The sequence below is a fragment of the Vipera ursinii genome (assembly GCF_947247035.1).
Source record: "Vipera ursinii genome assembly, chromosome: 2".
Classification (NCBI taxonomy): domain Eukaryota; kingdom Metazoa; phylum Chordata; class Lepidosauria; order Squamata; family Viperidae; genus Vipera; species Vipera ursinii.
This window is the reverse complement of record NC_139513.1, coordinates 191,740,956-191,759,917: the sequence shown is the minus strand read 5'-3', so window position 1 is coordinate 191,759,917 and position 18,962 is coordinate 191,740,956. Positions and strand designations below refer to the sequence as shown.

At 42.6% G+C, this 18,962-nt stretch overlaps 1 protein-coding gene across 1 annotated transcript; it reads left to right on the top strand.

The window, feature by feature from the left end:
• Window positions 1–7,666: 7,666 nt before the first annotated feature.
• On the top strand, window positions 7,667–18,761 carry LAG3 (lymphocyte activating 3; the record flags this gene model as incomplete). The annotated part of the gene is made up of 8 exons (XM_083351150.1): window positions 7,667–7,958; window positions 8,232–8,367; window positions 8,525–8,751; window positions 9,286–9,543; window positions 9,774–10,067; window positions 13,782–14,057; window positions 18,163–18,278; window positions 18,657–18,761. The coding sequence occupies exons 1-8, from the start codon at window positions 7,904–7,906 to the stop codon at window positions 18,759–18,761; spliced, it is 1,467 nt and encodes a 488-aa protein (XP_083207276.1). The 5' UTR covers window positions 7,667–7,903.
• Window positions 18,762–18,962: the final 201 nt, after the last annotated feature.

Sequence of the window (18,962 nt, the reverse complement as noted above, 5' to 3'; positions counted from 1 at the left end):
CATTTGTGGGTATGGTAACTATCACGTTAAGGACATATATGTGATTAATCAACCTTCTAATGTCAAATTATATGTTACAACCACTTACAATTTCATTTTTCTTGGGCAGGTTTACTTGGTCTGTTTTATTATAAAAAGAAATGGTCAAACTTGCCCTCCAAAGAAAAAAGACTACAATGCCTGAAGTCTTATAAGCAGTGCTTTTTTGTAAAAGAAAAAGGTGCTGGAACTCACAGATGTCATACAACCCGCCTTGCCTATCCTACAAGGTTCCATCCAAAAAAGGTGCCAGAACTCCGTTCTGGGCATTCTATGACAAAAAAAGCCCTGCTTATAAGCAAGTAGACTTTCCTGAGAGAGAGAGAAACTGGCCTAAGAACATCCTAGCCACTACATTAAAGTGATTCTCTTCAGATAGTGTTAAATGTTAAAGATGTTACTGTAGTGTTAAAGAATATGCCAAGACTTTGGTCAGCTTTTTCCAACAACTTTGCTTATCATCATCCTCATTACCTCTTCCTTCTGTAGGAGATGACCAGGCTGAGCCCAAGGGCAAGGTCAGATGTATCATTCGTTTGGCGTCTCTATGTCCCTGTAAAAAAGGGACACGGTGGCTCAGTGGGTTAGGACGCTGAGCTTGTTGATCAGATGGTTGGCAGTTTGGCAGGTTGAATCCCGAGTGCCGCGCAACAGAGTGAACGCCTGTTACTCGTCCCAGCTTCTGCCAACCTAGCAGTTCGAAAGCACATAAAAATGCAAGTAGAAAAATAGGGACCACTATGGTGGGAAGGTAACAGCGTTCCGTGCGCCTTTGGCATCTAGTCATGCCGGCCACATGACCACGGAGACGTCCTCAGACAAGCGCTGGGTCCTCGGCTTTGAAACGGAGATGAGCACCGGCCCCTAGAGTCGGAAACGACTAGCACACATGTGCGGGGGAACCTTTACCTTTACTTTTTATGTCCCTGTAAGAAACCTAAGTCCACCCCCTCCCCTTGAAGTCTGTTGGTGCCAATTCGCCTTGACCGTTACTAGATCAGATTCTTGTAGATAGAATAATCCGAAATAAACTTGTACTACTTTTGAACTCTATTCTGGTTCCTGATTCATTGCACCTGACAACTTCTCACTATTAGACCTTTTTTCCTACTGCCCAGAGTTATCGTATCTGACTTGTAAAATCCAGAGAACCACTAGATAGGAGTTCAGAGTTTTCTGTTTCTCTTTTCTGGCATGGAAATTACTTGAAATGGAAAGAAAAACACACTATGTGAATGATCGCCTCAGAGAGTGTCACCAAGATTGATGCTATTTCTGGGATCCTGAGCTGCATTTTCTGGAAGACTGACTGCTGGTGTGAAGTGGGATGCATTCTCCCAAAGATGGAAAGGAATGGTAGCCTTCATCTCAGACTCATTTTATCCCCACTATATTTCAACACTGTTTTTCATTCATGCAATGTCGCGTGGTTGAATGGAGAGACGGACACTTGAGCTGGGTAGTATTTCTCTATTGAGTCAGAAATGAAGCTGGAGCAAAGGGGTTACCTGGCGTCTCTTTATACCTGCCCAGGTGAATGGTGACCAATAGATTTAAACCTGGGCTTCCCGCCAGTGCAGGTGGCCAATGGATTTAAACCCTGGCTTCCCGCCAGAGCTGACCATGCCCTGGGGCTGTCAACGCCTCGCTCTATTCAGGCTTTCCCGCCAAAGCGGTTATAGCCTGGAGCTGTCCAGCCCCCTGCTGTGCTGACATTTCCGTGTATGCTTTAAAGGCATACACTACAATTCATTTGTCTTAATATGTAAAACAATTAGTGTCAGACCTGCCCCTGTCAGGTCCCTAAGGAAAGACAGATCCTCAACTCCATTTGGTTGAAGTGATAGGTTCTTTTACTAAAGGATGCTGGTTGCATTAAAATCAGGCTAGAACTAAGATTCCCTCGTGAAAGGTTACAATTTCCCCCCCCCCTCATCTAAGCCTTCCCCCCCTTGACCAGTTTGTCTTCAGTCAATGGAAAGCTGTTGTTTTGAGAATCGCTGAGATGTTTGGGGCAATTCACATTCCACTCTCAGGATGCATAGCCTTGAAGACTGGCACAAACTGGTTCCATGCCTCTCTGGTCTTTGTCAAGCCATCATTCACCCCTCCCTATTTCCCATCACATCCCCATACAGGTTTATTGTCCATTTGTCCCCCATTCCCCCTCCCTCCTAACTTTTGATAGCAGGATGCCAGCAAGGCACCAAGCTGAAGATGGCAGAATTGATAATTAGTTTGGAGGTCTGCATATGTCTGTAGATAGGTAAAGCTTTAAATATAAAGCTTTCTTTGATTTTGAACCAATGGTTGCAATTTTTACACATACATACTGATCCTGCTATGCTATTCCTACTTGGGGCAAGTGATCTTGGGCAAAGTGCAGAAAAGAAGAAACAAAATGCAAAATAAATTAAAAGGAAAGATAGCAAAATCTAGATTATACCAACACTTCACTTCTCACTTCACTTTATCTTTTTATTCTTGTAAGTGAACTTTGTTTCTACCATATTCATGCACATCTTTATATACTGCTTTTTCTTCTTTAAAGTACTTAATCTATTACATCCTTTCCCTTTCTTAGTTTCAAAGACAACCAATATATCTAATTGTGGTGGCACAGTGTTAGAATGCAGTATTGCAGGCTAACTCTGCCTACTGCCAGCAGTTTGATATTGACTGGCTCAAGGTTGACTCAGCCTTCCATCCTTCCGAGGTCGGTAAAATGAGGAGCCAGATTGTTGGGGTCAATATGCTGACTCTGTAAACCCCTTAGAGAGAGCTGTAAAGCACTGTGAAGCAGTATATAAGTCTAAGTGCTGTAAAGCACTGTGAAGTGGTATATAAGTCTAAGTGCTATTGCTATTGTTATTTTCTTGCTGAATTTCATTCATTATTTATTGCTTTGCCCATAGTTTCAAATTGCATCTTTAATACAGGTACTCTCCAACTTACAACAGTTTGTTTAGTGACTATTCGAAGTTACAACGACACTAAAAAAAGTGATTTATGATCATTTTTCACATGTCTGTTGCAGCATCCCCATGGTCACATGATCAAAATTCAGATGCTTGGTAACTGGCTTTTATTTATGACAGTATCCCGGGACCATGTGATCATTTTTTGTGATCTTCGGACAAGCAAAGTCAATGGGAAGCCAGATTCACTTAACAACCATATTATTAACAACTACAATAATTCACTTAACAACAGTGGTAAGAAAGGTTGTAAAATGGGGCAAAACTCACTTAACAAATGTCTCACTTAGCAGCATAAATTTTGGGCTCAGTTGTGGTTATAAGTCGAGGACTATCTGTAATTGAAGACATGGCCAGATGTACCCAGAGATATTGATCTCTAGTGCATGTTAACTTTTCATGGAGACTTCAACACTGGCCCCTCTTCTTGTAGAAATCTGGCCATCAACCCAAACCTTCTCCAGAGGTTTGGGTAACGTTCCTGAGAAGACCTACAAATACAAGGATAATCAGAGAAGAGAAAAGAGTGGTCCCATTGCATGAATGGATACCAAGTCACACAAATTATTCACAGAAAAATACAAAAATATTCACATAAAATAAACAATAGCCATAAGATAACCCAGGCAAACATCAAATTAAAAAGCTAAACTAAAATAACCCAGAAAATGTTGCCTAGGAAGGCTTAAGAAAAGATGGAAACCAAAAAGAGTTATTTAAAATTCTAATTGCAAATGGATTAAAAATATAGTAAGTAAAATATTCCGGATGAAGTTTCCTCATGAATGGGTCATTTCACGTTTGAGATGCAACACTTGGTCAGTTGTTCTTACCAGCTTTTCTTCACTTCACAACTCTGGGGCATATGAAGGAAAGCCTCTGGCAATTACTGGAAGAATCAAGATTTTTATTCATAAAAAGTGCTGATTCTTCAGATATAGAGATCTGAATACTTTATTTATAAATTTAATTCATGTAAAGCTGGGAAACTCGGGAGCCTCCAAATGTTACTTTACCCCCTAAGTCTTTTAGTTCCCTGGTTACAGACTACAAAGGATAGTAGTAACATTTTTAATGGGTTTAGAAATGGTCAAGACCCATTGGGGTTATTAAATGGCACATTCCCATTGCTGAGTAGCAACTCTCTTCTGAACCTCCTAAGGCAACATGCAATGTCAGAAGCTGGTCTCTGAGAACTCTGGAAGCGTCATTCAGCCGAAGCATGTTATTGTTAAAGCAGAACTCAGAGAAACCTTTCTATTAAGGTATATAGCAAACACATCCTATGAGGATGGAAAATTGCTAAACAATGTTTTGGCACGTAAAGTCAGTGGAAAATAAGTTACAATTGACCTCTTTCACATCTTCAAAACAAACACTATGAATTCCAAATTACTCATGAATAATGGTAGCACTTTTACAAATGCCTAAAACAGACTTACCTATCATCTGAAAGAATAATTTGTATAAAAAAACAGCTCTTTGTTTTTTGCAAATTCCAAAAACTGGGTTGTTGTTGTTTTCAGCTTAAACATCTTCCCTCTTGTTGAATAGACTGAAGAAATGCAAGAATTACAGGTAGACAAATACCAGAAGAAAATAAGAAGAACTACTGTTTATTCAATGCTGTTGAAGTGATCATTAGAGTTCTAGACTTGGACCAGGGATTATCTAGTGATAAGGTTTCCAAGTCAAGCTATACCTAGTGGCTTTTATTGATATAACCATATTACTTCCATGGTAGCATTATGAAAATGGTTTACCATTCCTTTCAACATCAAGATACTTTTTTTTTTAGTTCACAGTCTACTTTATAACTACAGTATGGGATTTCTTGGTGTTTCCCATTCAGGCACCATTTCTTCAATAGAATAGAACGACAGAGTTGGAAGGAACCTTGGAGGTCTTCTAGTCCAGCTCCCTGCCCAGGCAGGAAACCTTATACCAGACATGTCAAGCTTGCGATGTCACATGACGTCACGCAACGTATCGGGAGAGTTTTGCCATTGCTGGCAATGGGATGGGCACGGCTTCTGGATGACACGTCCGGCCCAGTTTGACACCCCTGCCTTATATCATTTCAGACAAATGGTTGTCCAAGCTCTTCTTTAAAACTTCCAGTTTTGGAGCATTCACAACTTCTGGAGGAAAGTTGTTCCACTGGTTAATTGTTCTAACTGTCAGGAAATTTCTTCTTACTGTAGTTCTAAGTTGCTTCTCTCCTTGATTAGTCTCCATCTGTTGCCTCTTGTCCTGCCTTCAGGTGCTTTGGAGAATAGCTTGACTCCCTCTTCTTTGTGGCAACTCCTGAGGTATTGGAACTCTGCTGTCATGTCAACCTTAGTCCTTATTTATCCCTGCATATCTTTATTAAGCTCAATTAAGATTGGCCAGGTGCTGTCACATAGCCAATTCAAAATCCTACTCAGGCCTGAAGTTGACTTGGACTTTGAAGTTTAACTTCCAAAGATGACTTTGGAAGCTTATCCTGTTTCAACTGATTCTAAATTATTGTGAGACAAAAGAGGAGGGAAGTGCACCATGTACGTCTTGATCTCCAAGGCCAGGCAAATGGAACTTCAAAACTAAGCAATCTTCTCAATTATGTTACAAAACAACAGAAATTTACCCTATCGCAATGTTAAATCATTTTTAGTTTGGCTGTACATCTACTGCCTTCCCTAGGCATTTTAGAACATCTAAGTAAAGGAATGACACCATACACACTGGCATCCTCCACCTCCTCAGGCTCTCATAAGGCAAAATCTACAATTATATAGAAAGTTCAACTCACATTCGAATAGAATAGAATAGAATAGAATAGAATAGAATAGAATAGAATAGAATAGAATAGAATAGAATAGAATAGAATAGAATAGAACGTCCCTTCAAATCTCCTTCCCCCTTTTGTCCTTCTTTCCTTGCACCATAAACATTCTAGCCTATTATTCATCCCACAGACAGTTCAGAGAATTTACCCTAGCAACAATTTTCCGATAATATACAAACTCCTCTATTCTTGATTTCTGTTTTTCAGTTTTCTTTTCTGGGAATGGCCTAGGGGCCTTCTCATAAGGCTCAAATATTTCCTATGAACATCGTTGTAAACAGCATTGTTTAAACAAATGGCCAAAGAAAATATATAGTTCCTTTCCCTCTCCAGTGTTAGCATTTGGCCTTCATGGCTCAAGAACAACATAGATGCTGGTGGCCCTGCAAAATTTAATAAGCATATTGTTAAGGAAAAAAGAAAAAGAAATAAGAAGACCTTGTAAGTATTTGTATACAATAAGTTCCTCCTCTCTGATACACATTCCAAAATAGCCAGGAAAGAAACTGATTTTTGAGGAATAATTCTCTGAATGTTCGATCATGTTTCCACAATGAACAAATGCACAAGTTTTGATAAATTGGTTAATGACAGGGTTATCCTGTCACTGGGCAAAAGTAGCCTGGGCTAGGAAGAGGTGGCATTATCTCAGTTATTTCCTGGGCATTCCTTCTGAGCCCTGCTCCACCAGAGTAGGATCAATGCAATGAATTCCTTGTGATAAATGCAGAAAGAAGTGGGATATATCATGTATAGTTCTTTTGAAAAATATCAACTTTTTTTCCTGGATCCAGCTTCTTCTTTGGCTGTGAAGAAAATTTGTAGGTGAGCTAGTAAGATTATGCTTGTTTATCTACCAGCCTTAAATCAAATGTTCCTATGAAACCAATTTTGTAAACCCTTGGCTACTTTGTAAAGTCCTTGGCTACTTTAATTGGAGGGACTCCGTTTGCCACTTGTTACGGGAAGTAAATTTGGGGGCCTGTGTTTGTGTGTTAAGTAAGAACTATGCTTATGAAGCACTTTGAACATCATGAATTATAGCAGCGTTTCCCAACCTTAGGAACTTGAAGATGCGTGGACTTCAACTCCCAGAATTCCCCAGCCAGCTATGCTGGCTGGGGAATTCTGGGAGTTGAAGTCCACGCATCTTCAAGTTCCTAAGGTTGGGAAACGCTGAATTATAGTTCGTCACGCAGTCAGCCAGATGTTTAGACTGGATTTGGCATTTTTATTCCCCTATCGAGTTCTTCCCAAGAACTTGGGATAATCAGATGTTGCTGTGGTTGCCTCAGGAAGTGAGCTGTTCTGAGTAAAGGTGCCATTTGCAATTCACTGATGGTGATTTTGTCAGTGCTAATTGTTTTCAAGGGGTGCTCCAGTTTTTTTGGGATTGCACCTAAGGCACCGGTTACTATTGGGGGTATTTTTGCTTCCTTTTGCCACAGTCAGTCTACTTCTACGTGCAGGTCTTTGTATTTTGTGATTTTCTTCAGTTCTTTCTCTTCTCTTCTGCTGTTTCCCGATATTACTGTTTTTATTACTTCAAAGAAAGTTAAGAATAAGAATATCAGAAAGAATATCAGAAACTTCAATGCTTCAAAGAAAAACACACCAAGGGTACATCCTGAGAAATCAGCCCTGATATACTTTCCATTGCAAGCAAAAACAATAGTTAATGAGTGAGTGGACTGAAAGAGAAAGAAAAAAAAATGTTATTGTGGTCATTAACCAGTATAGCGAATGAGAAAGAAACAGTTTCCATTGAAAAGTGATTTCAGAACCATTCTGCCTTCCTGCACATGTTTTTTGATTTTTTTAAAAAAAAAATGGGGCTAATTTCTCGGCTGTGACGCTCACTTCAATGCAATCAGGAAATCAATAGCCCATCTGCAATATAAGGGCAACCTTTAATCTTCTTTGATCAGAAATTCACCTTTCCTACCTTCGTCTGAATCTCTTGGGTAAACCAGGTCAATCCTCCCCCATTCAGAGCCAGACCAATTGGCAAAGGATTGAGGGGGCTGGAGGACTCCCTTTTCTCTCGGATGCCAAGATGACTCTAGTCCTGCTTTTCTGCACCCTCGTTCTCATTCTGCCGATGACCAATGGTAAGATAAGGCAGGTAGTTCTCTTTCTTTACCCAGGCGGGTGGGGGAAAGAAAATCTACATTAATTGTTTTGTATCAGTTCTTTGCATTTGAGCCCTTGTTGCCTCATATGCTATTCTCAAGCTGTCTTCCCTGTTTTAAAGCCACAGCTTGTCTCCTTCAAAGTTTTCTTTCAGACTCCTGGGCTCAGAGCTGAGCTATTTTCATAAACACCTTTTGTTTTGTATTGGATCAATATTTTTTATGTAGCCAGAAATACGCTTTGTTTAACAGGAGAGAAGTACAGGGTGTGGGGTGAGGAAGGCACACATGTGATTCTTCCTTGCTACCTGAGTCCCCAGATGGCAAAGGACAACTTGAGGCACCTGTATAAAGGATTAGAGGTGCTCTGGGTGCGGCACGGAGGCAGGTAAGACAGAATGACCCAGTTTTACCTAATTTGCAATGGGGGGGAGCGCGAGTGGGTCAGTGGCACTTCTATTTTGTATTCCATTTTTTCCTCTTCCCATTTTCCTTTTACTTGCTACCAGCTATTAATGCAAGACAATTTTTTTCTTTGTGACCAGTTCTTCCATGAAGCGTCATTTGGTGCTGAAGGTGAAGCCCAGTGGGCTTAAGAGTCTGGCCCATTCCATGATGCGCCGAGCAACTGTCTGGGATGCTGGCTTTCTGAAGGGGAATTTTTCACTCCAGATTAAGCCGTTGCTGAAGGAGGATGCAGGAACCTATGAGGCACGGGTGAAATATGGGAACGAGGATTGGCGCTGCCTAGTGGAGCTTGGTCTGGTGTCAGGTAGGTGGATGGGATAGCTGCTCAAAAATAAAAGTAACCCCCTCAGAGAGGAATGGAGACTCTCACAAGGACAAGGCCTGAATCTGGAGCTGGCTGGAGTCCTTAAAAAGCTTGGATTCATGGCTAAGCAAGGAGCAGTTCTGAAGCTGCATGCATCAATGGGATTCAACATTTCAAAGTGATTCATGCCCCCTATTTAATAGAAGTAGTAAGTTAGCTAAGACTATTACACACCAATGCTTGTAAAAATATCCATTGGACTATGTAGGATGTAAAAGTCCCCACCATCTTACTTTGTTATTTTAAGCATATTTTTCCTGTAAGAGCTATTCATTCAACAGTATCAAAACTGGGCTGGTAGAGTGCTTCAAGAAACCATGATTTCCCTTCTTTTCTCACTCCCTTCCTCCATATCATAAAAACAGGAGGTCTTCTGGACAAGGCAGGCATGAAAATCAATACATCGATAGTCCCATAGGCTAGGGATCACAGTGTTCCATGAATATTACCACACAATTTCCCTTTTCTTAACAGTCACTGCTAACCCTTCTCGTCCTCTGATTGAGTCGGAATCTGTCAGGCTGAACTGCAATTCCACCCACCCAGGAAATCCCACCAACGTCCTCTGGTTCCACAGAGATGTCCTTGTTCAAATCTCCTACAGGCTTCATCCTATCGGTCAAACCCTGCTTATCTCAGAATCAGTCGGTAGTGATACCGGGCCCTGGGTTTGCCAACTCACCTTTGCAGGTGGGGAGATAATTGCAGCCAGACACAACCTGCAAGTTATAGGTGAGATCCATCTTTTCATCTCATCTTACTTTTTTTTCACATTTCCCCTCCTTGTGGGGTGGGGGGAGAACCAGCATAAATAAAAACACGTTTGTCTCTCTCTTATTCTTAAAGTGCTCGAATGAGTCAGAAAGACCATTGTGCGCTGAATTCCAGCTATCGCTCATTTTTGCACCCTCTGGTATCCCACCGCTAAACGCTGACTGCTATTTTTACTATCTTCTCTATAGGATTTACTGAGCAAGGCCCCTCAGTCATCTATACAGCAGCTGGATCTGATGCTTATCTGCCCTGTGTCCTGAATTCCAATCCCATGAACTATGGAATTTCAAGGGTGGCCATCCAATGGAGATACATGGCAGGGAGAGAACTGAAGGCCAAACCCACTCCCGGTTACGAAAACCATCAGGATTTCACTTTTCATCTCCCAGCTGTTGGATTAAATGATGCAGGCCAATATCTTTGTGAGATCACCATCCAAGGCGTTACTATAATTAAGAATGTCACCCTGGCAGTGATGACAGGTGAGGAACAAACCTGTAGCAAGCCCATTCTTCTCTTAAGGGATTTCCCCTGAAAGTTGAGGGAACATAATCCTTCCTATGTCCCAGCACCACAAAAGAAATTTGAACTGGTAGCCCACTTATCTTATGAGGAGGGATTATGGCCCACCAGAATACTTGTGCCTCTTCAGGATAATTGAATGGGATGTCTCCTAGGTGTATTCAATTGCAACTCCTATCATTCCCAGCTATTGGCCAGGCTATCTGGAAAGATGAAACTAATGACCAATGTATCCAGAGAGTAATAACTGGGGTAAGCAGATCAAAAGACTTGTAGATTTAAACTCAGTCAGAACAGCTGTAGAACAAAACTCTTCACATTTTTCTCTCATCGACCATTCTGAGAGTTGGGTGAAACCTACAGAGTCCTTTTCAGAAAGATGTATTTTAATGCATAAATTAAAATACACAGTTAGGGAGGCAAACGAATTGTGCCCAAGTGCAGGTATCAAAAGATTAAAAAACAACAGATATATAATAATATAGCGATATATATCTTTTATTAATCCATTAAATGAATAGCATAATATTTTCTTTTAAGGGATAAACATTTTAGATAAAGGTAAAGGTTGCCCCGCACATGCGTGCTAGTCGTTTCCAACTCTAGGGGCCAGTGCTCATCTCTGTTTCAAAGCCGAAGAGCCAGTGCTTGTTCAAGGACATCTCCGTGGTCATGTGGCCAGCATGACTAGATGCCAAAGGTGCACGGAACACTGTTACCTTCCCACTGTAGTGGTCCCTATTTTCCTACTTGCATTTTTACGTGCTTTCGAACTGCTAGGTTGGCAGAAGCTGGGATGAGTAACAGGTGCTCACTCTGTTAGGCGGCACTCGGGATTCGACCCGCCAAACTGCCGACCTTCAGATCGACAAGCTCAGCGTCCTAACCCACTGAGCCACCGCGTCCCCAACATTTTAGATACTTGGATTTATTGAAGTTAAACATTTTTGGAGTCTATGAGCAATACGTTATTTTGTTGCCTACATACATTATGACACGACAAACTAAAATATAGTTGAAGATTAGTGAAAATACAGTTATATTTTTTCACATCCAAATTCATAGATCTCCTGAAATCTATCCACAGACTCCATCTGAAGAACCCCTGCTCCAGAATTATATAGCAAAGAGCTTCCCTTAAATTTTTAAAATGCTTGTATTGCTTATCTGAGAGCCAGACTGGTATAGCTAGAAATCAAGCTAGAAATACAGAGATTGTGAGTTCTAATCCTATCTTGGGCAGAAACTGGCAGGGTGACTATGAGCCAATCAGTTTGTCTCAGCCCTAGGAAGGAGGCAAACCACTTCTGCAAAACTTTACAAAGAAAACTGCAGGGGCTTGTCCAGGCAATTTCTGAGAATCAGACACAATTCAATGGTGGGGAAAAAAATCCAAAGCTGACATTCTATGATTATTTATCTGAGACTCAGCCACATTGAATGGAAGCTCTGAGTCATATTTGGTGGTAGGCAGGTGTGACGCTGGGTTGTTTTCCCAGTCTTATAAATTCTTGCCTTATCCACCTCTTATATCTGCACTCAGAGCTTTCAATACTGTAGACGTTAATAGCTATGATTCCTCATAGGCAGTTTCTAGTTACTTTTTCTAGAAATGTTACTACTTGTTAAAAGCTGCCTGGTTTGATTTTTTTTCCTGCTTTTGGGAAAATGAGCTTTGAGAAAGAAATCTCGAGGAGCCTGAGTTCTAGTCCTGCTTTAGGCATGAAAGCCATCTGGAATGACTTTGGGCCAGTCATTCGTTCTCAGCCAGTCAGGCTTAGGTGACAAGCCTAATCATTCAATTTCTTGCACAACCAATGCATAGCAATAGCAGTAGCACTTAGACTTATATACCACCACACAGTGTTTTCCAGCACTCTCTGGGTCCTCAGTTTCCTGACCTCGGAAGGATGGAAGGTTGAGTCAAGCTCGAGGCCCACCAGGATCGAACTCCAGACTGTGGGCAGAGTTACCCTGCAAAACTGCATTCTAAGCACTGCACCATCAGGGCTCCTTCTTTTAATCAATGCTTGGTTGGTTAAAAACAAACAACAGATCCTGCACTTGCAAGAAAAATGCTAGGAAGAAAGAAAATGTTGAGCAATATAATAGTAGAGAGAATTACAGACATCAAAATAATGGCCATTCATAAATGGATGAATGGGTCCCACAGGGTTCCACTTGCCTCCCAGGTTATTGAAAATGTTCATATTATTGGGAGGGTTCGTGGTATCATCTAGGGCAGATGGCGAACCTTTTAGAGACTGAGTGCCCAAACTGCAACCCAAAACCCACTTATGTATCATCGGGTGGTCAGTGGCTGTGGCTCATTGGGTGGGCATGGCTGCGGTGGTAACGGCAGACTAGGTGGGACTAAAAAGTTCAATCAATCAATTCCAACTTTGCAAGATCTTTTTTTTTTTCCCCGCAAGAAGTTGAAATCGATTGATTGAACCTTTTTTCTTTTTTGCACACGGCAGCAAAGGCCTAAAGCGAGAAGGTTTTATATAACCCAGCTTGAAGGCCTAGGACTGGGACGATGGCGTGCGTGCCCACAGAGGGCTCTGCGTGCCACCTGTGGCACATGTGCCATAGGTTCGCCACCACGGATCTAGGGTTTTGGAGGAGAGTTTCGCCAGTATGCTGATGACATCCAGCATACTGCTACTTTATATCATCAACTGAAGGAAGAAAATGATAGAGAAAATGAAGAGCCTTGGTGGAGCAGTGGGCTAATGCCTCCTCAAGTAACACCAGCTGCCTGCAATTAGTGCAGGTTCGCATCCCACCAGGCTCAAGGTTGACTCAGCCTTCCATCCTTCCGAGGTAGGTAAAATGAGGACCCAGATTGTTGGGGGCAATAAGCTGACTTTGTAATAATGCCGCTTGGTGGGGTGGGGGGCTGAAAGCCCTAATAAGCAGGCATATACATAGAATGAAGGCTATTGCTAAGCACATTGATTTGTGCTTCTTAGATTGTAAGCCGCCCAGAGTCTTCGGAGAAGGGCAGGATATAAATGGGATTAAAATAAAAATAAATAAAAAAATATTAAACTGGGTAGGGTGAACAACCTGAAATTAAATCCAGACAGCCAGTGTAGTGTAGTAGCTATGAAGTTGGGCTAGGACTGAAGAGACCTGGGTTCAAATCTATCCTTAGTTATAGAATCTCATTTTGTGATTTTAGACCAGTCATTCCTCCTCAGTCCTACCTAGGGTTGTTGAGTATGGGAATAATTATTTAATAATAATATTAAGGACTCACTGGAGAAGAGCCTAATGCTGGGAAAGATTGAGGGCAAGAGAAGAAGGGGACGACAGAGAATGAGGTGGCTGGATGGAGTCACTGAAGCAGTAGGCGTGAGCTTAAATGGACTCCAGAAGATGGTAGAGGACAGGAAAGCCTGGAGGAACATTGTCCATAGGGTCGCAATGGGTCGGACACGACTTCGCAACTAACAACAACAATAATATTAATAATAATAATAATAATAATAATAATAATAATAATAACAATAATAATATAATTTTATATTATATATATATATATTATATTATATATTATATAGATTCAGGTCTCAGTGTTGCAATTTGATTAATTTAACTTAGTGCTGTAGGAGGAAGGTGAGAGGGACAGGGCATTGGTGATCTTTGTTTCTTTGCTTTCCCTTCAGTCACTACCAGCACTGTGGAGCCAAGAATTCCTGAAGGTTCTCACTTGGTTCTCATCTGTAACCTCAGCTACTACACAGGAAAAGAGCATTTTCAGTGGAAGTGGCTGAACGTGGAATCCAGCAACAGCTCTCAGTCCGTTTCCAGTAGGCCTGTGAAATGGGGTCCAATCCAAGAGTTCCACCAGGTGTCATCAAGGGATGCAGGTACCTGGGAATGCAGCGCCCACGGTCCAGAGGGGAAGCTAGGATCTGTGCAGTATCACCTGGAAATTGCAGGTAATTCTTTGAAATGTATATTTCACTCTAAATTACATGGGAACACAACAGTTCCCATTCTTAGAGTTAACAAGAAAAAACGGTAAAAACTTCAGCATATTAGTATAAAAGCCAAGATAAAACAGATCAAAAGAACCTTGGAGAAAACAGAAACTTCTTTCCGGTATCGGAATGCATTCCAAGAAGTTGTTTGGGAATAGCAGGGCTTTTTTTTGTCATAGAACACTCAGAACGGAGTTCCAGCACCTTTTTTGGATGGAACCTTGTAAGGGTAGGCAAGTCGGGTTGTATGACATGTGTGAGTTCCGGCACCTTTTTCTTTTACAAAAAAAACAACACTGGGGAATAGCATTCAAAAGTAACCTCCTCCACCACCACCCTTCACCAGCTGCCCTAATTCAGACAGCCAAAAATTTGAAAGATTTCCTACGAAGCTCAGAAACCACAGAAAGGTGCCAGTGACGCGGGCTTCGAAGGCAAACCTGGCTCGAAAACAAACAAGAAACACAGTATATGATCCTATTGCCCAGTTCCAATGGTTAGCCTCACAACCTGCTTTTGAATTAGCAGAGTTTCCAGATCAAACCCCCATTCCCACCCCCACCCCCACCCCCGAAGGAGAAGGTCAGATCCAATGTTCTGCAATAGTCTGACCCTAGACCAGGGGTCTTCAAACTCGGCCCTTTTATGACTCATGGAGTCATGGCTTGGGGGGCATTTGCCCAGATTCGCCTAATATATCAATTGCGCCCCTTTCTGGACCAAGATGCCCTACGTACAGTCACCCACGCACTCGTTACCTCCCATATAGACTACTGTAATGCTCTCTACATGGGGCTGCCCTTGAAGACCACCCGGAGGCTTCAGCTGGTGCAGAGTGCAGCTGCACGGATTGTGATGGGAGCACCCCGATACTCCCATATTACACCCCTCCTTCGTGAGCTGCATTGGCTACCGGTTGCCCTCCGGGTGAGATTTAAGGTGCTGGTACTTACCTTTAAAGCCCTACATGGCTTAGGCCCGGGATACTTGCAGGACCATCTGCTGCCGGGAATGAATTCCCATCGCCCAGTACGCTCACAGAGAAGGCCTCCTCAGGGTACCGTCAGCTAGGCAATGTCGGCTGGCGACCCCCAGGGGGAGGGCCTTCTCTGTGGGAGCGCCAGCCCTATGGAACCAGCTCCCCCCTGAGCTTCGGATGGCCCAAGATCTCCAATCCTTTCGTCGCGGCCTCAAAACACTCCTATTCCCAGGCTGACCTGGACTGACAGGCATTTTAATTAATTATATTTACAATTTTTAATTTATTGTTAGTTTTTAATTTTAATTTATTGCACAGATGATTTTAATTTTATTTTTATCTTAATTTCTGTACTTATTATATGTTTTGTTGTTAGCCGCCCTGAGTCCTTCGGGAGATAGGGCGGGATATAAATCCCATAAATAAATAAATAATAAATAACTCCCAGAATTCCTCAGCCAGACATGCTAGCTGAGGAATTCTGGGAGTTGAAGTCCATGAGTCATAAAAGGGCCGAGTTTGAAGACCCCCTGCGGCCTAGACAAAATGAGGGCAGAGAAATTCTACCGCAAGACTTAAAAACATTTCGTTGGGCTGGCAGGCGCTTCTTCGAAGGGGAACGTGACCTGGACGGGCTTCCAGCCACGAGCCGCTGACGTCATCCCGCTATCCCGCGCACTTCCTCGCTCTCGCCCCCGCTGCTCGTTCGCAACCTTTCTCCGAAACAAAGCTCGGAGGCTTTCCCCCCCCCCCCCGCCCCCAACCCGGTCAGGCGAAGCCATCGCCGCGGCAGGGGACTAAGGAGGCCGAGACAGGCTGTCCGGCGGCGGCGGCGGCCCTCGGCTTTGCTTATGCGCCCAGCCGCCGGGGTGCGGGGGAGAGGGAAGAGAAGGGAGGAAATGCGCCCAGCGCCTCTGCCGCCACAGCCCCACCCGGCTCTTTCAGCTTGAGGGAAGCGCGGATGCCGCGGCTGAGAAGGGGGGAAGCAACGGCGGCAGCTTCCCTCCCTGCTCGCCCCAAAGGGAGGAGCGAAGTGGGGCCAGGATGGGGCAACAGGCTAGAAGAGCAGGGGTAGGCAACCTCGGCTCTTTTATGACTCATGGACTTCAACTCCCAGAATTCCTCAGCTAGCATGTCTGGCTGAGGAATTCTGGGAGTTGAAGTCCATGAGTCATAAAAGGGCCGAGTTTGAAGACCCCTGGTCTAGGGTCAGACTATTGCAGGACATTGGATCTGACCTTCTCCTTCGGGGGTGGGGGTGGGGATGGGGGTTTGATCTGGAAACTCTGCTAATTCAAAAGCAGGTTGTGAGGCTAACCATTGGAACTGGGCAATAGGTGCTGACTCAGGAATTCTGGGAGTTGAAGTCCATGAGTCATAAAAGAGCCGAGGTTGCCTACCCCTGGGCTAGAGCATCACCCCAGCGCTGGGTGGGCCCTGGCGCATTCCAACTTAACGCCAGGGCCGGTGTAAATTGCACGGGCTGCTGGCTTTCTTCCACCCTCTTTCCTCTCCCCCTGAACAAAGGGAGAGCTGGGAAGAGGAACTAAAGAGCAACGCTGTTTGTTTATTTCCCTTCACACGTTTCATGCTTGGGCTTTGGGAGAACAAAGGCGGAGGAGAGAGATCCAGAGCTCATTTTCTTTTTAGGCGGGGGTGGGGAAACAATTCCGTCATCTAGGAAATTTGAGGAAATTGGATTAAAAAAAAACTCGACTCCCTGCCTTCAAAGGTCCTGAATTACACTGATCTTCACCCTTGGCCAGCCTGGCTAAAGCTATTGGTTGCAATTCAGCAGCATCTACGGGGTGTGAGATTATAGATGACAATGACATTAAATTAGGCGATCTAGTTACTTCTTGTCCAAGTCAAACCCCAATGAAGCCTTTGTTTTATTTGGGGGAATGACAACACAATCTGACTTTGCAACAACAGGCCCAAACAGCAACTTGAGACCTATAGTATTGTCCCAAGTAGGTTGAACACATTTATTCAGCAGATTAATTACTCACCGCTGAGATCTCCAGTGTACTGTGTTCAACCCATAGTTTGTTACACAGTTTATTAACTGCTCGAGACAGTTTTTATAACTTGTCTCCCTTGCATTCAATTTAAGAAGAAGGAATAGTTGGCACTTGGTTATTAATTGCATATCACTTCAAGTCTCTGGATGATCTCACTGGAACATTTTATGTAGAGACTGAAAAGCAGAGATAGGCTAAACCTTGTGGTGCCTCGGAGTAAACCTATGGGCTTTTAGATTGGAATGGTGGTGTCATAAAATTCAGACAGTCTACTCAGAAAATTACAGTGATTAAAGGGACTGAAAGCTTTGGAGAGGCCCAGAAGAATTAATCTGTCTCTCCACACTCATAAAGGCAAGCAAAGTAGATCTAAAGGATACCAGCATCCAGATAATTGATTTTAACCAATTCACTCGCTGTTCCCAAATGACCTAGTCCTCTAGGCAGCCTTTAGTGATCAAGGACCCCAGTTTGCATTTGAGGGGTATCAAAGAGCACAGCAATGGTGCTAAAGCTACTCAAGTGGCTGTGACTATGCTTTCTACCTTATTCTCTTAGATTACAAGCTTAAAGCTATTTGTACCTTATTTTTAAAAACCAAACCACTAAATAGTTGCTGTTGATTTAGAAGAAAGGATCCCAGGAGCGACAAAAGGAAAAAGTCCAATTCCTATGCAATTTAGATATGTTGCTAAGTAAATGGGACACAACTTTTATCTCGATAAATATGGTGCTTCCCAATTACTTCTGTATTTTATTGTTTCATCCAACCAAACATTGTGACCGCTACCATCAAATTAAAAAAAATATTTTTGCTCTCACCAGTATAATCCTAATTTATTTACTACAATATGTATGCAATTCAGTTCTGAATGGCATTGTTTACATCTTATCCAGAAGCTGCCATTTTGCTACAGATAATTGAGATCAGATAATTGTTGTTCTATGTGATACAATATGCATGTGCTAAGCTAAAGATGGATTTTTGAGTTTATCATTTTTGATCCTCTGATCCCCCCCCGCCCATTCTGGCTTTATTTAGTATAATTTTGTCTTGCAGCTAGTGCCCAGCTTGCCAGCTTGCCACCTGTACCAACTGAGAAAATATTTGGCCTGTTGCTATTTTTTCTTATTGTCTTACTCTCCATCATAGCCTTGGTCTACCTGAGACGAAGGGTAAGTCATAATCCACTACCCTTTTTTTTTGCTGTTTTTGCCTATGTTTTTTTTTTCCAAAATCAGTGGGAAACCAAATCATTGGGGTACAATTTGATTAAAATCCTTCTCCTCTGAGGCCAAGATCCTTCCCTTTTGACTATCCATTACCAACTCAATTACCCAGTACGGTGAATGTGATGGGGGGGGGCGGTGAGCACTGTGTCACTTCAGTAATAATTTTAGCCCCAGAAGAAGCTCTCTCTCATCCCCAAATAATGTGAGCATATTAGGGTTTCTATGTGATCACCCTTTTTCCCTGAAGAACAATTGATAAAGTTGTTCCTAAAACAGAAGACAGGATGTAACTACAATTTCTTTTACCGCTATTAATTTTAGATGTATTCCCTGAAGTTCCAAGCACTGGATAGGATTGTGGATGCTTTGCCTGGGAAAGGAGAAAAGAATGGAGGACAGGAGAAGACTCTACAGTTGGAATACTAAAGGAAAGGAAAACAAGGAAGAAGATGGCTTATATGAGAACTGCCAGGACTGGCCAGCTAGACTTATGAATAGATTTATGTTGGTTTAGTTCAAGAGTCAGTAGGTTTATTGGGTTTTAAACTTTTGAGATAGATCCTCCTTCAAAACAGTGAGACCTGAATGTACAGTAATCCATTGAGGGAGAGGATGGACTGCCAATTT